This window comes from Eumetopias jubatus, unplaced genomic scaffold, assembly GCF_037043125.1.
Source record: "Eumetopias jubatus isolate StellerSeaLion01/CBP00866 unplaced genomic scaffold, mEumJub1_p1.0 scaffold_16, whole genome shotgun sequence".
Lineage (NCBI taxonomy): Eukaryota > Metazoa > Chordata > Mammalia > Carnivora > Otariidae > Eumetopias > Eumetopias jubatus.
In genome coordinates this window covers 66,396,627-66,417,745 of record NW_028274822.1, presented here as the reverse complement: position 1 = coordinate 66,417,745, position 21,119 = coordinate 66,396,627, and the positions used below count along the sequence as shown (strand labels likewise).

The window sequence follows — 21,119 nt, the reverse complement described above, 5'->3', positions numbered from 1 at the left end:
TAACCACCAGCTTCATACAGCAAAAGTGCAGCAGTCTCTGCCTACAGGCCCTGTCCCTGTGCTACTTCAATGAACTTACTAAGTTGCACCAAGAGTCTCAAGAATTCTTTCCTGACGGTTGCACTCAGTGATCCCACAATAGGGAGATGTGTTAGGCGTGGGGGATACCGAGGCTGACCGCAGAGACACGTTTCTGGGCGATCAGGGTCAGACTGCATTGGTCATTCTCACTTGGGCAGCAGCCCCAGCGCAGTGCCTGGCATATAGTAGGCGCTCAATAAAGGCCTGTCAGAAGAAGGTCATTGCAGCGTACAATTATTCTGCGCCCGTTCCCCATTAGGGGGCGCGCCTCCAGGACCCTACTAAACATTCTCTTTATGCGCACGCGCGCTTCTTACAGTTCCTACAGTCCAAGAACTCAGGGTTAAGGGACGCTGCTGCCCCCACTGCGCACGCGCCTTCAGAGATGTAACCCATAAACCCGGCCGGCCTTCACTTTGCGCACGCGCCTTTTGAGATATTTGCGGGCCGAGTTGGTGGTGTGTTTCCCGCCAGGCCAGGGGAGGCGTGACGCCAGGCGCAGCTTGATGACGACATTTCGGTGCCGGGTAGCCGAATGGCGGTCTTCGTCCCTTAGGCGAGCGACTTCATGGGTCCCACAGGTGAGTGTTGGGAGCCGTGTGCGGGACGGTCTTATGTCCCCCCGAACCTCCGCCGAAGCCATCTCCGTTCCTGAACGAGCCAGGCCTCGGGCCGGGCGTTGGTGTGTGTGCCCCTTGTCTGGCCGGCCGGCTGGGAAACCGAGGGCCCGGCTGCGCCTTCATGCCATCCTCTCGCGCGCCTCGCACACCCCGTCCTGGTGGGTGCCCGGTTTACGTTCGTTGAACGAGTTGGCGGAAGGAGAGATTCGAGTTGAAGTTGGGCCTTAGGCTCAACAAGCTGTGTGGGAGGAAGAGCTGGGTGTGGATTCTCACCCGACTCATCTTCCCTGTGTGGGCCGACCTTCCTGAGCCTCAGTTTCTTCATCTGTAATATGGAGATCCCGGTGCTCACTTCACAGGGCAGTTGTGAGCAGCAAATGGGAGCATTCTCTGCTTCTCAGAGCGCAGCCAGAGGGAGGCCTTGGCAGTAATGTGATTTGCTTGGCATGATTGGCGTTGCTACTCTGAGAAGAAACCTCAAAAGATCCGAAGGACCCACTGAAGAAAGTGGCTGTAAAGTGGCGGATGAAGGGAACACTTGGTGTACATAGTGGAGAAGGGTGTGATGGAGGAGCCTGGCTGGGGTAGGATTAGAGAACAGGGCCTTAGGAGACACTGCCCTCTCTCGGAAAGACTCTTTGCTTTGGCGCCTCTGGGTCTCAGTCCTGAGCTGATGCCAGTGCAGGCTTCCTCTGAACAAGGAGGTACTTCCACCTCATCATCTCTAAAGCTTTGCCCTTTGCAAACAGGCCAGGATTTTATGCTGCTTTGGTTATTTTGCTTTGGTCATTTTAATCACAGTGGTTCAGGACTGAGGCCTTTGAGGTCTTCCTTAAAACTGAATTTGATAGCTAGTGTCATGCAGAGAATTGAAAAAACCCTGGAGGTGTTTCTATTGTCAAGAGGCAGGGATTCACATCTCCTCTCAACTCCTCCACTGCCTCACAGCTTCCTTGCGCCTAGTCTTTCCTCATCCACACACACTTCTGTTTGCCACCTCAGCACCCTTACTCATGCTGTGGGCAGAGCTGTGCCAGGAAGGCATCGTCAGTGGGACTAGGCAGGCTCCCTTTCTGTTCAGTCCACATCTGGCTATTTTCAGTTTCCGACCTGGGTGGAGAGAGAGAGAGGAATCTAGAGAGTTGCTCCTGATTTTCTGATGGCTTGTTCAAAAGCTCCCTCGGCTGAGCTTGCTCATCCCCTCCATTCATTCCATTCATTCTCATAGAGCACAGGTGACATACCTGTCTCTCTGGAAGATGTGTTCAGAGGTCTGTGTATTAGGATCTTGGCTCTGCCATTTACCAGCCAAGTGAGGGCAAGTGCTTATCTCCTCTCTGCTTCCACTTCTTTTTATCTGTATTGACCTCACAGGATTGTTGTGAGGATATATGTTTTCTATTTTTCCTTAACAAACTTAGCAGCTTAAAACTGCATCCACTTATTATTTCAGAGTTTATAGTCCAGAAGTCTACGCAGGCTCCAGTGGGTTCTCTGCTTAGGATATCACAAGACTGAAATCAAGGTGTTGGTTGGCTTTGTTCTTACCTAGAAGCCCTCGGAAAGAATCTTTTTCCAAGTTTATTCAAGTTGCTGGCAGAATCCAGTTCCTTCGGGTTGTAGAACTAAGGTCCCCGTTTCCTTACTGGCCGGCAGCTGGAACTGCTCTGTATCTTATGGTCCGCCCCCTTGAGACTTCAGTCATATCTGCAAAATTCCTTCATAATACCTAGATGAGCATTTGATTGAATACCCAAGGATAGGAATCTTGGAGGGCTATCTTTAAAATTCTGCCTACCCCTGAGGATTAAATGAGGAGCTATACAGAGGGTCCTTAGAAGCAGGCACCCAGCAAGTGCTGTACAAGCGTTACCAAGGATTCGCCACTGCACACTTGGCTCTGAAGCTGGCCATTGCAGACTGCATCAGACCGGCATTTCTATAAAACGTGGAATTCGGCAGTGCAGAGTGTATTGAATTATACAAATACTCCCCTGGGCGTTGTAAGGCAATATAATCCGCTGTGTGGCAGATGTTGAGATGTCGCCTTTGTTTTTTCACAGTGGTTTCCTAAGACGGCCGTTGTCAGCGGCCCCCAGGAGGCTGCTATGGCGTTCCCTCACCTGCAGCAGCCCAGCTTTCTGCTGGTAAGTACCAGCTGCCTGTGGGAATGTCAGCATGATGATTGGTCTACAGCTCAGGGACTTGCGAGTTCTTTCCCCTGACCTGAACTTTCTGTTGGGGTGTTTTTTTTCCCCCCTCAAAGATTTTATTTATTTATTTATTTGCCAGAGAGAGAGAGAGGGAGAGTATAAGCGGGGGGAGTGGCAGGCAGAGGGAGAAGCAGGCTTCTTGCTAAGCAAGGAGCCCGATGTGGGACTCGATCCCAGGACCCTGAGATCACGACCTGAGCCGAAGGTAGACGCTTAACCATCTGAGCCACCCAGGTGCCCCTCTGCTGGGGTTTTTTTGAGGGCATGTGAAGGAAGTTGGCCTGGGGGTTAGAATCCTTAGACTTGACCCTGGCCCCTTCCGGTGTAGGACATTGGGTTTACTTGAACCCCTGAGCCCTGGTTTTCTCATCTACAAGATGAGTTTCTCACCTACAAGGTAAGTTGATTCAAATCCATTTTCACTACTTTTGAAAGGATATACATCAGAATTTCCACATCTTGTATATCTTTACACACTTCCCGGGGTATTCTAATAATCGTAACTGTCATCATTGGAAATTGGCAGGACTGCACTCTCAGTATTAAACATGACGCCGGGAAATTACATGTGAGGCAGATAGCCATGGTGTGAGGATTCTTTATTTCAGTTCCCAGAAGATACTTTTTGTAAACGTTTATTCAGAAGGACATCCTTCCTTGGTGCCCCTTCTAGAGCCAACACATGCGGTGCTACTGGCATTCAGTGGGTAGAGGCCAGGCATGCAGGGAACCTTCCCACAGTGCGTGGCTGCAACAGCCCAGATCTTTATCTCTGCTTGAGACACCACCCTCATTTGGAGGTGGCTGAGGCCTTAGATAGCCTTGGGCAAAGCCCTCTTGGTTCAAATTCTGGCATTTCCTCCTGATCTTAATCCACACCCCACGACCTTGGGTAGATTTCCTTCATTCTTGTCTTGAATGTTCCCTGGCTTATCCATCGCCTTCATGATTAGTGTCGACATTTGGTTAAAGCCATCTGTCATTTCTAGCCTGCCTTGTTTCTTGAGGTAATGAATTCATTTGGCTCGTTATCTCCTGAACAGAGGAGAGCTTGGTTAAGAGGGCTTCTGCTGTCTCCCTTGTTTTGTTGGGCATCCTCACTGATGATCACAGTGGTGTCATCACGGGTGGTCATCACAGGGAAATTTTCAGTTCGTGTGTATACACTCAGGGAGTACTCTGTGGTCTGTGAGGGGTGCCCCACACAATAAGGGTCCTCTTCTGGCTGCGGGGCTGACCCTGGAGCTGACCCCCTGCTCTGGATTGGGTGGAAGTCACTTCTGTCGTGAAAATGTGTAGTACCCTGCCGTAACTGGGGATGCCTGACAGAGGGTGCAGGGAAGAAGCCTGAGAGTTGGCTGTCTGGAGAGCAAAGGACCCCCGCCTCTCCTAGTTGCATCCTTTAGGCCACTGACACACGCATGACCTGATGCACGAGATGCTGGGGAGCCATGCCCATGGCGTGTCTGACTCCTACCTATCACTTGGGTTTCTGTTTTGATTTGAGCCAGAAAACAGCTGCCAGGTAAATATGCTCATGATTTTTTTTTTTGGTTTGTTCTATCTTCTAGGCTAGCCTGAAAGCTGACTCTATAAATAAGCCCTTTGCACAGCGGTGCCAAGACTTGGTTAAAGTCATAGAAGATTTTCCAGCAAAGGTACAGTTCTGCTCGCATCTCTTTAGGGCATGTCTCACATAGTCTTTGAAAAACATTCTCACAGCCCCTGATTCCCAACTCTGAGCACTGCCCTGCAAAGAGGCCTGACCTAGTATCGGACACATTTATGGACACATTTAAACATGTCAACATGTAAACCAGGGGTTCTCAGCCACAGGTGCTTCTGTCCTGCATGGGACACTTGGCGATGTCTAGAGACATTTTTGGCTGTCACACAGGAGAGGGTGTTACAGGCATCGAGTAGGTAGAGGCCAGTGATGCTGGTAACTTTCCCAAATTGCACAGGACAATCCAACCCAACAAAGACGTGTCCAGCCCAAAAGATTGAGAAACCCTGGTTTTCACACTGAAAATATATATTTTATTTAAGCCATACCCAGAATTATCAAGTAGTAAGTGTAGCCCAGGAAGCCAGCCTGGACAAAGATTCTCACCCTGGAAATTTCCAGTTCATGTGTACACACTCAGTGAAGGAGGTGGACAACTTGGGGTGTAGCGCTGGACTGGGCAGGAGGCCCCCATGGCACACAGCCCAGCAATGGGCACTGGTCAAAGCCATCCCCCCAAACACCGTTTCAGGAGCTGCATGCCATCTTCCCATGGCTGGTGGAGAGCATTTTTGGCAGCCTGGACGGTGTCCTTGTCGGCTGGAACCTCCGCTACTTACAGGGACGCATGAGTCCTGTGGAATACAGCATTGCGATGGAATTTCTAGACCCTGGGTAGGTAGGTTTGTCACCTGAGAGGGGCTGGATGTTTCCTCATGGTGATCGCATTCTTAAAGCACTATATTTCTCAAAGTTAAGAAACAGTCAAAGCAAGATGGTTTACAGTTCATTGCTTTGTTTTTGTTGATTTAATTTCATGTTCAGTGGCCCAATGATGAAGTTGGTTTATAAGCTTCAGGCTGAAGATTATAAGTTTGACTTTCCTGTCTCCTACCTGCCTGTAAGTAAGCCGTGGGGTGAGCGTCGTGCTCAGGGCAGAGCGCCCTGCACAGCAGCTGCGGTGGTGGGTGCTGGGCAGGGCTTGGGGGCTGCAGCCATGGGCAAGAGAACGCCATGGTGTCTGCTCAGGGTCCAGGAGGCATCATTCCCAACTCTGCTCATGGAGAAGGCACTATGTGACCTGGTTTGTTCCTGGCTGAGTGGCAGGCAGGGCTGTGTGACCAGTTGCTCTGTTTTTCTGAGTTTCCAGTCCTTCAGTGGTAAATTGAGGGGTGATTTGCTTGGTGGATATCGGAAGCAAAGGAGATGGGGGAGCCTGAAGCCCTTGACGAGGCTCAGAAACACACAGCTGCTGCCCTTGCTGTTTGGGGATCTTCCTGAGGATAGTGTGAGCGATTCTGAGTGGAGGCCCTCTTGCTCCAGCGCTACCCAGAGGACAGCAGTGCTCCCCCAGGCAGGGTCCGTGTGCTGGTCGCCTCCGCAGCAGCCCTTCCCAAAGGCTGCACCGCACGGGGGCACCCTGCGGAGCCTGCCCACAAACCCAACTCCCTGTCTCCACAGGGCCCTGTGAAGGCGTCCATCCAGGAGCGTGTGCTCCCTGACAGCCCTCTGTACCACAACAAGGTCCAGTTCCCCCCGACGGGGGGCCTCGGCCTGAACTTGGCCCTCAGTATCCTTTGTCAGCCCCGCGGGGCTGGGGAGGCCATGGGGGGCCGGGACACAGTGCTGGGGGTGGCCCAGTAGCCCTGCCCGTTTGCCCCCTGACGCTGCCATCAGATCCGTTCGAGTACTACATGTTCTTCTTTGCTTTGAGCCTCATCACTCAAAAGGTACAGGAGGGGTGCCCCTGAGCAGCTTTTTACCAAAACCCCTGTGGAGGGTGCGGGCTGTGGCCTAGGACTTTCTTTATCGTCCATGTCTTTTCGAATTTCTCTGGCTTGCCCTCTGCATCCTCTTCCAGCCTTTGCTGCTCAAGCCATCCTCACTCAGGATGACAGGCCGGTGGGCACACTTGACCTGGGCACCCCGAGTGGTAGTTGGGGGGCTTCCTGTGGGAAGGGGTTGCATGCTAAAAAGGACTCTGGGATCTAGTCAGGCCCCCTGTGGTGGGAACTTGTCTCCCGGTACTACCCTGGGTGCTTGTGGTCAGGCCCCTGGGATGTGGCCCATGTCCCAGAGCTCGTTGATTTGAGCCCTGAGGCTGCTGGGGTCTGCAGCCAGGGGACGGCACACAGAGCCACACACCAATGCGGATTTGCTTTTCCAGCCACTCCCTGGGGCTCTCCACATACGAACTTCAGACTGTGCCTATTTCATCCTCGTGGACAGGTACCTGTCATGGTTCCTGCCCACAGAAGGCAGTGTGCTCCCCCCGCTCTCCTCCAGTCCCGGGGGGCCCAGCCCCTCACCAGCTCCCAGGTAAGGCTCTCTGGCTGCCCTGGCTCTTGGCCTAGGGCGGCCCATCCCTGCAGCTAGCCTGTAAAGTCTGGCCCTTCCACAGGGGAGTGGCCTGGGCAGTGGGCATTGCTCACAGGGACAGTAGTGCCACTCTTTGTCCCGGGTGCCCCAATGTTTCTTAGGCCTGAGATCCCCCAACCCCAGCTGCCCTGGCACAGACCGGAGGGCGGGGGTGAGGAGGATGTCTGGGCCTGGGTTTGCAGTGAGCAGGTCCTGTGGCCCCATGGACAAGGCCTGGCTTTGGTTTGGGAGTGGGCTGTGTTCTGCCCATAGCAGCCCTCCCTACATGTGGCATCCAAGTCCCACACAGAAGCGGTGGCGGGGGTTTCAGAGTGATGTTACCAGAGCTGATCGGTCGCACTGGGCAGGTGGTGCTGGAGGGAAAGGGCCTGTAGGCAGGCCACAGCAGGGCTGATGTGAGGAGGAGTAAGAGCAGGAGGAATCTGTGTAGGCTGCCGGACGAGGTCTTGGCCTGAGCCAGAGGTCCTGGGGTATAGAGCCTTTTGTGCCAATCCAGGCAGGCTGGGCTGTGGCTAGACCGTGCAGGAAGGGAGTGTGCAGCCAGCCTCAGCCTGAGGGTGAACTGAGGCCTTTAGCCAGGGGCCGATTGGCCGCCTCTCCCCAGGAGACACTTGTGACCCGGGAACTGCCCCCCATGTTCCTCACCCTCCTCAACCTTGCTGGTGCACCTTCTTCCCTGGGAGGTGGGGTCTTTCCTGCTGGCACAGGAATGCCCCCGAGGAAAGGGGATTGAAAGGAGGAGGTGGGGGCGTGCAAGTGGGGAGAGGCTGCACAGACATTGGTAATGCTATGGCCGAGAAGGACCCGGGCTGGCCAGCTTCACGCCCTGTCAGAGGCAGGTTTCAGGTGCCAGGCTGTTTTCCGGGCCCAGTTGTGTTGGCTTATTTTAACCTAGAATTTCAGACTTAAAACTTGCCATGAATAACAAAAAACTTGCATAGATCCTTCTTCTGCCTTTCTGAATTGTTTTATTCTGTTTATCTGTACATGTTTTTTCCAGGCCATTTGAGTAGGTTATAGACACAACACCTGCTATTTTTTAATGTTTTGGAGTGTATTTCCTAAAAGCAAGTGCCTTCTCCTACACAGCCACTGCACTTTTATCTGAATCAGGAAATCGGTATCACTGCCAGGCCACCGTCTCATCCTCAGACCCCACTCGGGCTGCCCTAGCTACCCCACTAACATCTGCCACCTGGCTGGGATCCAGCGCAGGCTCACTCGCTGCGTGCAGTTACCTCTGGTCCCCCTTCAGTGTGGAACAGTCCCTCCGGCTTCCCATCTTTCCTGACCTTGATGCTTTGGACTGGTGCAGCCCAGGGGTGTGCAGAATGCCCTTATCGCGAGTTCTCTGGTGTTTCCTAGCGATTAGGCCCAGCGGCCATGGAGTCTGTGTGCTGGTGACATTGTCTTGATCACTGGGCCAGGGGGGTGTTGGCTAGGTTTTCCTACTGTAAAATTAAATGGGTACTTTGTGCCAAGTTAATTAGCAAGAGGGATTTGTTGGGAAGATACATTTAGACTATGTAATTATCAGTGGTGTTAGTGTCTCTTGATTATCGCCAGCCAAATCAGTTATTAATAGGATGGTTGCCTAAGGGTGGTTGTGTGCTTTCATCCCTTACGTTGACCAGTGCACGCTCTGCACTAGGGAGGTGGATTTGAGGGCCGTCCTGTGATTCAGCAGGTGGTAGTGGGTACAGTTGCCACCGATGTTCCCGTTCATATCGCCCCTGGTTGTGCCGGCAGGACCCCCTAACGGAGGCCTGTTTCTGTGTGTCCCTCAGGACGCCAGCCATGCCCTTCGCTTCCTATGGCCTCCACCACACCAGCCTCCTGAAGCGACACATCTCTCATCAGACGTCTGTGAACGCAGACCCTGCATCCCATGAGATCTGGAGGTCTGAAACTCTACTCCAGGTGAGAGTGAGGAAACCCTTCTCGTCTTCTGTTTCAAAATAAACTGCCCGATCACCTTCCGCCCCAGGGGGCAGAGGCCTAAACACTGCCCTCAGCCTGAGAGTGCTTCTAAATTGTTGGTGTTTTCCTGCTGTGACGTGCCCACCTGTCTAACCTGGATGTCATTGACAGTGCTGTTCATCCCAGGATTCACTGTGGGGTTTTGTCTCGTGGTGGTATGAGTGCTGCTCAGTTTCCACTGGACCCGTGTGCGTGCAGGCTTGCCCCACACCGCACGTCTCCGACCTGCTCCCACAATGCTGGAAAGGTTTCCTGTGATCCTCCTCATTTGGGTGGATATTGAGCCCCTGCCCCAGTAGTGTTTTTATAACACTGGCCAGAAAAGGCTTACAAAGCCTCTAACCTTGCTTGGCTGGCAGCCCCTATCCCTTCCGGGTTGGGGGATCCACATGGGAGGTGGTAGGGCCCCTTGTCTGCCCTCGTGCAGGCTCCAGCCTCTCATGCAGGCTTGGGCTGGCTCCCTCCCATGCCAGGCTGTCTCTCCAAATGCACCTTGGAGAGGTTCAGCTGGTTCTCGACGCCGGGGCGGAATTGGTAGTCACGAGCATCACTTACTGACAGCCTGACACATGGATAAGATGGGGTTCTGTCCCTCCTGCCTCGTACATAACTCTTGGTGTATGGGCTGCTGCACTTTCAGCGGTCTCCGTGTCGTTGTTGAGACCGCACCGGGAGATTGGGTGGCTGGACTCAGCCTCCCTGTTCACAGAGGGGCCCTGGTGCTTCAGGTGCCCCCAGCTAATGTGGATTCTGGGCTGTGCCAGCCCATGAGGAGGGCCTGTGGCCAGGACATGGGCTTATGGGGCAGAAATGCTGGAGGGTTGCTTTCTGGACCAGAACGCTAATGCTCACTCTTTTTTTTTAATTATTGAGGAAAAAATTTCTTTGAATTGAGGTAAAATACACATAACATAAAGTTTACCATCAAAGTATGCAGTTGAGTAGAATTACATATATGCATGTTGTTGGGGAAGGAATCTCCAGAACTTCCTCATCTTGTAAAACAAACTACCCATTAAACAGAAGTTTAATGGCTCTGAGATAAGCTGGCCAAGAGAGGTGCTGGGGCCAGAGTTTAGTTCCATCTAGAGAAGCAGGAGGATAGGACATGAGGATGGAGCTGGGTGGTTTCCAGAACAGATGCTGTCATGGTGATAGGAATGGGGTGCTGCTGATGTGGAACATGTGGGAGGGCCTGGGAACAGCAGCTGGCCTCCACTGGGGGTAGGGGTGCTCTAGGTATGTTTGCTGAGTGTTCTCCCTGAACACCGGGACCCTTCAGGGTCACTGTCCAACCTTTACATACTGACCTGCCCAGGGTCCCTGAAGCATCAGTGGAGGCTGGAACATGAAGCCCACCCAGGTGGATGCACCTGCACAGCTGCTCGGAAAGTAGCAAAATGCTCCTGTCTCTCTGTTGCAGCAACAACCGCATCTCTGCAGTGGGAGCCTTGAGCCTGGGCCTGGGCCTCCGGGTCAACCAGACGCTGAGGATTCTAGTTGTGAGTGCTAGCCTGATGGGAGAGGCCCCCCCCTGTACATATCCACACAGATCCCTCCCCCGCCACATCACTCCAGTGGCAGTGGGGTACACAGATTCTGGAGCCCAGATAAGGGCGGGGGCCTCCTGCTTCCTCTTGTGACTACTTCTTTCCCTTGCCATTCACTCACCCATCTCTGGCCTGACCCATATACTTCAGACTCCTCCCTTACCCTTCCTTCTCTCCCAGCAGTGTCACCCCACCTCCCAGCTGTCCTTCCTTTTTCTCAGACCACCCGCTCAGCCCAGGTGTACTGTTGGCCATTCTCAGACCTACCCGAGGTCTCATGTGCACACTAGGAGTTCCCTTCCTTCAGGGTTGCCAGTGGGCTAGGCTGAGAGCAGAGGACAGAGAAGGGAGGGTGCAACCGGGGTGGAGCAGGCCTGTGAGGGCCACTGTGCCAACAGCAAGTGCTCAGAGGACAGTACTGCCAGGTCCAGGGGCATCCAGCCCTGCCTGGCTCTCAGCTCCTTCAACTGGCAGGGGAGCCTCGTGTAGCCCTCCCATCCCCAGCCTGAGGCTCGCTCCTCTCCCACCCACTCCTCCACCCCTGCCCCTTGCTGCAACCCAGACCTCTCTTAAGCTTTGGATCCCCATTTCCAGCCACCTGTTGGATGGTCCCCTGGATGTCCCATGGGCACAAAGCACAACCTGAAGACATCATCTCTCTCTAAGGGCTGTCCCCGTGGGTGGGGGGCGGGGGGACCTCCTCATGGAGTCACCCCTCCCTCTCTTTCCCATGCCTTCCATCCTTCATCTGACTTCCTGCAGAGTTCGCAGGCTTCCTGCTCCTCCTTTTCACTTCCCCTCAAGTTCTGTGGACCTGCTAGTTTCCCATCTCTGGCCCTTCTTTCCTACCTACCAGGTGATCTTTCTAAACCAGAAACATGCTCATGTCCCCCCTTGCTTTAAACCTGTCAGAGGCTCCCCTCTGGATAAATCCAAGCTTAGTAGTATGTCATTCACTACACATTGGGCTCCGGGCTCTGCCATAATCCCTCTGCCTGCCACCTGTGAAGCTCATTCTGTCACCCCAAGCTGCTCTGAATTTTCTGCACATGGTGCATTCTCTCTTCTCTGTTTTGCTTCTGCTCTTCTTGCTGAAATACCCAGCTCTGCGCACCTCACCTGTAAAGCTCAGGGCCGGTATTTTATCCCCTGCCTAACTTTTACCTCCCAAGGAGAGCTGATGCACACTCTCATTGCACTGCATTTTCATGATGTTTCCTTTCCCTCTCTTCCCCATGATGGGTGGGCTCTTTAAGGACAGGGATGTGCCCTGTGTGTCTGTATCTTTGGCACCCAGCACAGAGTTGGGCATGGTGGTGGTGGGGTGCTCAGCCAGTGTTTCTTCTCTTCCTCTCTTCCCTGGCCCCACAGGCTCACCAAGGGCATTCTGTCAGTGGAGACAACTTCTGAGCTGAGACAGTGGGGCTGTCCCGAGCCACTCAGCAGACATGAAGAATCCCTCCCTCCCTTTGGAGATGTTCCATGAGCCTCCCTGGGGCTCGGTTTTTCTCAATTGTGTGTGTGTTTCTCAGATGTCCAGGAATCCCATGCGAGGCGAAGGCTGCTTTGGAGTTCTAAAGTCTGTCCGGGATAATCCAATGTCTGCCCTAGAACTCCTAGATTTCTCTGTAAGAGCTTTTCATAAATCTCATCTGTGATCCTCCCCACAGCTCCATGAGTTATCAGTTAGAGGAAGAAAGTGGGGATCAGAGAAATAGAGTGCCCTGCCCAGATACTTAACATGGCTGAGTCTGAGTCCCACCCCAGGCCGGACTGTAAGGTCACAGGGCCACTCTGGCTCTATTCCCACTCCTGACTGGGGGGTCCCGCCATGGTCTCACCTCCAACCCCTGCCTGGGTTCTTCATTGGCTGAGAGAGACTAGGTGGCTCAGAGGACACAAAGCTCGCTGTTCACTGATGTTTGGATTTGCAGGTTCAGTACTTGCAAGGCGGCCCCGCCCCACCCCCTGGCCTGTTCTGTCTGCAGGCGGATCATGGTGCTGGAAGATTCACTCATGTGGCCTTGAGGGAGATTAAGACGCCTTTTTGATATAGAAAATTAAAAGCAGTTAAACATTAAGGAGAGAATCCCCAAATATGAGTTAATGAAAGGAAGTCTAGTCACAAATCATTGTTTATTCTAACCCTGGTCGATGTCAACCCAGATTTAAGTCAAAACCCTTCCAGAGACATGTTTTTTACAGTTCCAATCCTTCAGGCTTATTGCTTCCTTCTGCCTGCCCAGTTTCTACAGCTCCAAAGCTAGAGATTAGTTTGCCTTGACCTTGTTCCTCCTGCTCTGAGAATTCCTGTTAACATTGGCTTCTATCATTAAAAAAGGTGGGCAGGGGGGGGCACCTGGCTGGCTCAGTGGGAAGAGCATGTGACTCTTGATCTCAGAGTTGTGGGTTTGAGTCCCACGTTGGGTGCAGAAATTACTTAAATATTTTTAAAAAATAAAGGAATGATATATAAAACTCTTCTGCAAAACTATGTGCTTATTCAATATAACCTATGGTTATTATCAGGAGCTTTTAATCTAGTGGAAACAGAGGTGAGAATCAGACAGGCCTGGGACCAAATCCTAAGTCATCAACATGGCGTCTTCTGAATTCAAGAATAACACTAGATGCAATGTACTAATTTCCTGTTCCTTAGCTGTTATTAGTCTAATCTCCCCAGCCTAGATTTTCTCCTCAGCTTTAAGGGAAATACTTTTTTTTTTTTTAAAGATTTTGTTTATTTATTTGACAGAGAGAGAGAGAGCACAAGCAGGTGGAGCAGCAGGCAGAGGGAGAGGGAGAAGCAGTCTCTCCGCGGAGCACGGAGCCCAACTCAGGCTTTGATCCAGGACTCTGGGATCATGACCTGAGCTGAAAGCAAACGCTTAAGCGACTGAGCCACCTAGGCACCCCTAAGGGAAATGCTTCTGAATCCTGACAGTTCATGTAAAACCCTTCCCAGGTTTCAGCTTTGTCTTCAGGTGAAACGGGGCTAAAATCTTCCAGCCAGGCTCATTGCAAAGAGGGGATGAGCTAGCAGACCCCACAGGAAAGGCCTGTGTAGAGAAAGATCCCATTAGTGCTAGCATTCTTCCCCTGACTCCTATTATTGAGGAATAACGTCTATGCTGAAAAGTGCACATGGGTTAGGGCTGTGAATTTCCACAGACAGATCACACCTATGCAACCAGCCCCCAGATCAAGAAATAGTGCAGGCCCCAAGGAGCTCCCCTGGAGTCACTTCTCTTCTCTATTTTAATGGTTTGGGAGTAATGACATTGTCATCCATAGGAGAGAAGTGGCCCTAAGGTGTTCTTCAAAACCTTGTGTGTATAAGTGAAAAACAGTGACGTTCTCAGACAGTGATAATGTACTGCCTTGTAATGGGTTTCTCCTCAGGAGATCCAAGTGGACAGAGAGTTTGATGACCTCGCCAGCTCAGTGAAGGTACTTCTTCCAGCACTCCATGTAAAGACTGCTGCCCACAGAGTAGAGTATAGAAAAGAGTTACTGCCAGTCTTCACCCCATCCCTACCAGCGTCTGTCCCTAAGTGACTGTGGTGGGTGGCTTCCTCATCTCACATTGGCCACTTCGACGTCGAGGGTTCTTGGCCTCACGATGCCTTATTATCACTTGAGTCTGCAGTGAGTCCCCATGTCAACCGGGTGGTAAGTCCTATGGAACCTGTCTTGATGGAGTCTCAGACCCTGTACCCTCCTCTCCATCCCATGGCTCCTGTTAATGCAGAGACTGGGTCTTCCTTCGCTCACACTAACTTGTGTAACTTCTACTATGTGCTACAAATTGGGGTCAGAAATGTCCAAAGTCCCAGCTTTGGTGACCTCAGGAGACAATGAAAGTACAAACTCAACTTGCCAGAATGCAAACTGACACAACTTTTCTGGGAGGCAATTTATCATTATGCACCAAAAGCCTTAAAACTGCCTGTGCTCTTTGATTCAATGGTCTAATTCATCTGATCTGCAGAAATAACCAGAGCTGCATAAAAAGATTAATGCCCAAAGATGTTCACCGAAATGCTGTTTATAACATGAAAATTGGAAATAATCTAAATGCCCACTAACAGGGGTTAATTAAGATTTGGAAGTCTGCAAACATTAAAAGCCAAGTGTTCAAAGAACATTTAATAATTTATGAAAATGCACATGATTAATGTTAAGTGAGAAAATCAAGATAAAAAAATCACATGGTTTGGTTAGTAGTTCCTCAAAAGATTAAACATGTAGTTTATCATAGACCCAGCAATTCCGGTCATAGAGAAATGAAAACATATGTTCACACAAAAACTTGCACACAGATGTTCACAGCTTTATTCATAATATCCACAAAGTACAAATGTCCACCAACTGATAAATGGATAAATAAAATATGGTATACCCATACAATGGAACACCCCATACAATTTGGCCATAAAAAGGCATGAAATTTGGGGTGATGAAAGTGTTCTAAAATTGATTGTGGTAATGGTTGCACAAATCTGAATATACCAAAATTAGTTATTGTACACTGTTTTTTTTTTTTAAAGATTTGTTTATTTATTTTAGAGGTGGGGAGGGACACAGGGAGAGGGAGAGAGAATCTCAAGCAGACTCCCTGCTGAGCGCGCAGCCAGGCATGGGGTTTGATCTCACGACCTTGAGATCATGACCTGAACTAAAAATAAGAGTCAGACGCTCAACTGACTGAGCCACCCAGGTGCCCCTGAATTGTAGTTTAAATAGGTGAACTGTATAGTATGTGAATTATAGCTCAATAAGGCTGTTTACAAGAAAAAGGAATAAGGGGGCGCCTGGGTGACTCGGTTGGTTAAGCGACTGCCTTCGGCTCAGGTCATGATCCTGGAGTCCTGGGATCGAGTCCCACATTTGGCTCCCAGCTCAGTGGGGAGTCTGCTTCTCCCTCTGACCCTCCCCTCTCTCATGCTCTGTCTCTCATTCTCTCTCTCTCAAATAAATAAAATCCTTAAAAAGAAAAAAAAAAGAAACTAAAAAAAGAGAAAAAGGAATAAGGTATCATGCTACTACAGGAATGTATCATGTATCAGGAGGAATGTATCATGCTACAACATGAAAGAACCTTGAAAACATTATGCTAAATGAAAGCATTCACAAAAGACCACATATTGTATGATTCTGTTTATATGAAATGTCCAGAATAGGCAAATCTATAGAGACAGAAAGTAGATTAGAAGTTGTCTAAGGCAGGGGCGCATGGCTGGCTCAGTCCGTAGAGTATGTGACTCTTGATCTCAAGGTTGGAAGTTTGAGCCCTATGTTGGGTGTAGAGATTACTTAAAAAAAAATAAAAAGAATTAAAAAAAAATAAAGTTGCCTAGGGCTGGGGAGATGGGAGGGACTGGGAGTTGACAGCAAAAGGGCATGGGTTTCTTTGGGAGGTGACAAAAAAGTTCTAAAATTGATTATGGTGATGGTTGCACAACTGAATAAACTACAAGCCATTGGATTGTATACCACTTTAAATGGGTGAATTGTGGGGTGACTGGCTGGCTCAGTCAGTAGAACATGTGACTCTTGATTTCTGGGTTGTGAGTTCAAGCCGCATATCGGGTGCAGAGATTACTTAAAAATAAAAAAAAATATTTTTTAAAATGGGTGAATTGTATAGTATGTGAATTATATCTCAAGAAAGCTGTTACCAAAACAAATCATATTGTTGGATCCAAATCGTGTAAAAAAAACATGTATAAGTATATGTATGCAGGAGAAAAGACTAAAAAAAACCTGACATATTAATAATGTTTAGCTAATAATGTTTAGCTAAGTTGTGGGTTTGGGAATGATTTTAATTTTTTTCCTATTATTCTTCATTTTCCACATTTTCTACTCTGAATATGTGTTACTTTAATAACCAGAAAAATAAATAGTACTTTAAGATGTGAGAGGTGTCTGGGTGGCTCAGTCAGTTGAACATCTGACTCTTGATTTTGGCTCAGGTCATGATCTCAGGGTCCTGGGATCAAGGCCCACGTCAGACTCCTGCTCAGTGGGAAGTCTGCTTGTCTCTCTCCCCCTGCTTGTGTTCTCTCTCTCTCTCTAAAATAATAAATCTCTTTGAAAAATAAAACTGTGATGCAGGCTTCAATTAAATTATGCATGTGGTATGTTTGGAGCCCTGAGAAAGGAGGGTGCCATAGACTGAATTGGGTACCCCCCGAACTCCTCTGTTGAAGCCCTAACCACCTATTTGGAGATAGGAGGTAATTGAGGTTAAATGAGCTGATAAGAGTGGGGCCCTGATCTGATAGGACTAGTGTCCTTATAGGAAGAGACACCAGAGAACTTGCTCTCTCTTCCTGCCCCTGTAGGCAGACACAGCAAGAAGGTGGCCTTCTGCAAGTCAAGAAGAGAGCCCTCGCTTGAAATCGACCCATCCAGAACTTGACCTTGCACTTCTAGCCTTCAGAACTGTGAAAAAAATAAACGTCTGTGCTTAAGCTACCCAGTCTGTGGTGTTTTGTTATGGCAGTTTAGCTAAGATAGAAGGATTCACTCTCCTGGAGAGAAGAAGCAGGGAAGGTTTCTCCTGGTTTCCCTGGCTCTCCCCTGACCTCCTTCCATCTCCCTCCTCCCTGCTGCCAAAGCTGCCTAAGGGCCGACCTAATCATACCATTCATATGTTCCCAAGGCCTACAGAAAAATTCCAGCTCCTCTATCTGGTGTGTCCCATTGCAGGGGTTGAGTTCTCCATTCTTCTCCAAGGAGAAGGTAAGAGTCTGCTCCAACACACTCTAGGGAACCACTAGAAAGGGTGTTGCATTGGGGTGATAAACTGGGGGTATGCCAGAATTCCTCTTACCCGGCTTTTCTCAGAAATAAATACACATTGGATCCTAAAGAAAGTTGAGTCAATCTTTACAGAATGGAAGAATCGGGTAATTGTTCCAAAGTCCCCCAAAATGGACACTGAGCTCCGACCCAGCTCTTGGGGGGTGTGGGGAGGCTGGGGTATACCCTTCCACTCCCTTATCTCCAGAAATCCAGTTGACATTAAAGAAGTAATCAAATCCTGCCTGGTTCCCAGGTGCCGGATGGCAAAGGCCTTTCTGCTCCAGAAAAGGGGTGGACGAGAAAGGGGGTGCAGACTTTGGGTATAAAGCTGGCATCCATCTTGTTAGTTCGGATGAAAGAATGAACACTAGAGGTCATACCCTCCGCAAGCACAGCTCGACCTGCTAGGGAATGGAGTAGGCCCAAGAGATAGGAATGCATAGTTATTCAAAGGATCATGACCCCAGTAGTTTACCCACGGAACAAACAGGCACTTAAAAGCAGCTGATCAGCACTATCCCAAGCACACAATCACCAGATGTACCTAATGAAATCTCTACCCTAAGAAATATGTTTTTCGGATTCCAAGTCTCCCAAGATAGAGCGCAATTCCATGGACCAGAGGAAGCCACCTCAAGTAACAAAGCATCATCTGTGAACATGATTTCAAAGGCCTCCGATCAACAGCGTCAGGAGACCCCTGACCCAAATTTTGCCCTTAAAAATCCTCACTTGTAAGGCATCAGGAAGTTCGGGACTTTGAGCATTCGTTTCCCGTTCTTCTGTGTGGCACCACACCAATAAATATTCTATCTTCACGGCAAAAGCTCGGTGCCAGTCTTCTACTGGCTTGCTGGGCATGGGGTGGAGCAACTCTCCTTTGGATCGGTTACAGGTAGATGATTGGCAGCCCTCTGAGAGGTAGTCATGTTTGCAAAGACCTAAATCAGGAACAGGCAGATGAGTGGGCTTGAGGCTCGAAGCGAGAAGGCGACACAATCTTGACTTGAAGCCAATCGCACACTGGGGACTTACATGCGTGAAAATGTCCCGTGCCCCAGGCAGAGAAAACCGCGGACACTCCAGCTTTCTAAAGGCGGAGGATGCACCAGAATGCTCCGCCTTTGGCTAGGCGGCCGCCTTCCCGCCAAAGCCGCATCCAATCAGAAACCGCCACACTCCGAGAGTCAAGCAATGGCCAATCGGAAGCGGGATTCCAGGCCTCGGTCCGCCCCGAGGTACTGAGGACCAATAGGCGCCTGGGCAGCGGCGGGCCAATTGCTGGCCGTGTGCGCAGGGCAGCGGCGGCAGTTGGGCGCGTGGTGTCTGCGGCGGCAGTTGAGGTCAAGTAGCGGCGTTGGGCAGCAGCTGAGCTCACCATGGTAAGGCCCCGGGGCCTGGCCCGCATCGGCAGGACCCCGGCCACTCTTGCTCCGTGGACGCCCAGGCGGGAGGGTGGGCGAAGCCCGCCACGTGAGGCGACAGGATGGGGCAAGACTGCGACGGACGCCGGGACCAGGGTTCCGTGGGGGGCAGGCATCAGCTGGAAGAGGGGGCCGGGGTGGGCACGGGAGGCCCGGGGCTGCGGGGACGAGCAGATGGTCGTCCTCTCGCTTTTCCTCTGGGTGTGTGGCGACCTGCATCGTGGGAGTGGCTGAGGTGAAGGGGGTGGGGGGTTGGCAGGTGCAGGCGGCTCCTCAGAAATTGTGCCTTTAACGAACCAGGCTGGCAACTGGGTTGTTGGGTGGCCTCGACTCAGTCTCTGAGAAGACCAGCCACAGTGTTGGGTTCCTGAAGACGAGGGTGGTTCTCAAACTTCCGGGTCCCAGGACATCCCTACAGTATTACAAATTATCCAGGACTCCAAGAAGCTTTTGTTTATGTGGGTTACATCTATAGGCATTTGTCATGTTAGAAATTTAAAACGAGAAACTTTAAAAAAATATTTGTTCACTTTAAGGCAACACGTGTTAATATAAATAACAAATATCCAAGTCAGAATAGCCATAGTTTGTCAACTCTTTGTAGGAAAATAACATGCCATGACAAAAGCAGCTAGTTCAGTTGGCAACTCAAAACACAAGTGCCGTTTCTCGAGACAGCTGTATTTTAGCAGGTACACAAGTACTTTATGAATATTTTCCATTTTGTCACAGTTCTTGAGGGTGGAGATTTTATTCTTTTTAAGATATATTTATTTATTTTTAGAGAGAGACGACATGTGAGCGAGTTGGGGGTGGGGGAGAGGGAGAGAGCAAATCCTCAAGCAGACTCCCCGATGAACGCAGGACTTGATCCCAGGACCCTGAGATCATGACCTGAGTTGGAATCAAAGAGTCAGATGCTTGGGGGGCACCTGGGTGGCTCAGTCGTTAAGCGTCTGCCTTCGGCTCAGCTCATGGTCCCAGGGTCCTGGGATCGAGCCCTGCATCAGGCTCCCTGCTCCTCGGGAAGCCTGCTTCTCCCTCTCCCACTCCCCCGCTTGTGTTCCCTCTCTCTCGCTGTGTCTCTGTCAAATAAAATCTTTAAAGAAGAGAGAGAGACGCTTGGGACACCTGGGTGGCTCAGTCGGTTAAGCGGCTGCCTTTGGCTCAGGTCATGATCCCAGGGTTCAGGGGTGGAGTCCCACATTGGGCTCCTTGCTCAGTGGGGAGCCCGCTTCTCCCTCTGCCAGCTCTGCCTGCCACTCCTTCTGCTTGTATGCTTTTTCTCTCTCTGACAAATAAAATCTTTTAAAACAAATTTTAAAAAATTTAAAAATCTGCTTTAAAAAAAAAAGTCAGTCGATTAACTGACTCAGCCACCCAGGCTCCCCGAGGTTGGAGATTTTATAAAATCAGTAATCCTTTTTGCTTCATTATGAACATTCTTAAATGAAATTGACCTTTTTTTTTCTTTTGTCTTTTTACTGTGAGTGCATAAATGTGGAGAATCTAATGAACACTGGTACAGTTTGGTGCCACTACCTTGATTTGTGCTCAAGCACCCCAGTTTTACCCATCTAATTATTCACCATCGATGCAATTGTGAACATGGTGAGAAGGACTGGTCACCTCAGCAGTCCTGACTGAAATTGCTTTAATTTCCGTGTATCCTGAACAGGTGTATGGATCTCTAGTGGCCTGGGAACTCCAGATAACTTTGAGAACTGTTGCTGGGTAGGGGATCAATAGAAACAATAGATCGTTGACAGGAAGCATAGCTTTATTGTAAAAGAATGAGGAGAGCAGAAAGTCTGCACATTTGCTGGCTGGAAGTTGAAGCTTCTGGGTAAGTAGGGAACAAGGTTATCTGCCACAAATATGAAGAGAGCAGTTGGACTGGAGCTTGAAAAGAACAGAGGAAGTTTCAAATAATTTTTCAGAGAGGAGATAAAGCTGACTAAAGAAATGTAAGATTTTAATGACCCAGGTGAGGTTGGCAATGAATTTATAATGGCTTTCTGTTGAAAGCTAGGAATGATTTTCCTGACCGCTTTTGATTTGTTTCATTGGTTACATAATCAGATGAAAGTGGCCTTGCAGATCACCTAGCATGTCAGTCCCCATTTTTTTTAAAGATTTTATTTATTTATTTGTCAGAGAGAGTGTGAGCAGCAGCAGAGGGAGAGGGAGAGAAGCGATGTGGGACTCCATCCCAGCACCCTGGGATCATGACCTGAGCCGAAGGCAGCCACTTAACTGACTGAGCCACGCAGGCATCCCACGTCAGTCCCCATTTTGTAAAAGAAGAAATTGAGGGATTTGCTCAGGGTACA

At 50.1% G+C, this 21,119-nt stretch overlaps 1 protein-coding gene across 9 annotated transcripts; it reads left to right on the top strand.

Moving 5' to 3' along the window:
- Positions 1–510: 510 nt before the first annotated feature.
- Positions 511–17,018, top strand: LOC148162299 (sphingomyelin phosphodiesterase 4-like). 9 transcript variants are annotated; one of them, XR_015766942.1, is made up of 13 exons: positions 511–662; positions 2,765–2,848; positions 4,486–4,572; positions 5,173–5,315; positions 5,466–5,541; positions 6,102–6,210; positions 6,318–6,370; positions 6,808–6,959; positions 8,807–8,939; positions 10,423–10,501; positions 12,082–12,177; positions 13,952–13,999; positions 16,900–17,018. XR_015766942.1 is itself a non-coding variant. In XM_088019382.1 (12 exons), coding segments are annotated over exons 1-11 (993 nt in total). In that variant the 5' UTR covers positions 511–587; the 3' UTR covers positions 13,954–13,999; positions 16,900–17,018. The 9 variants fall into 9 exon arrangements, 7 of the variants coding, with proteins under 7 accessions (XP_087875508.1, XP_087875505.1, XP_087875504.1 ...); XR_015766941.1 differs by having other exon boundaries at positions 13,952–14,221; XM_088019382.1 differs by lacking the exon at positions 12,082–12,177.
- The last annotated feature ends 4,101 nt before the right edge of the window (positions 17,019–21,119 follow it).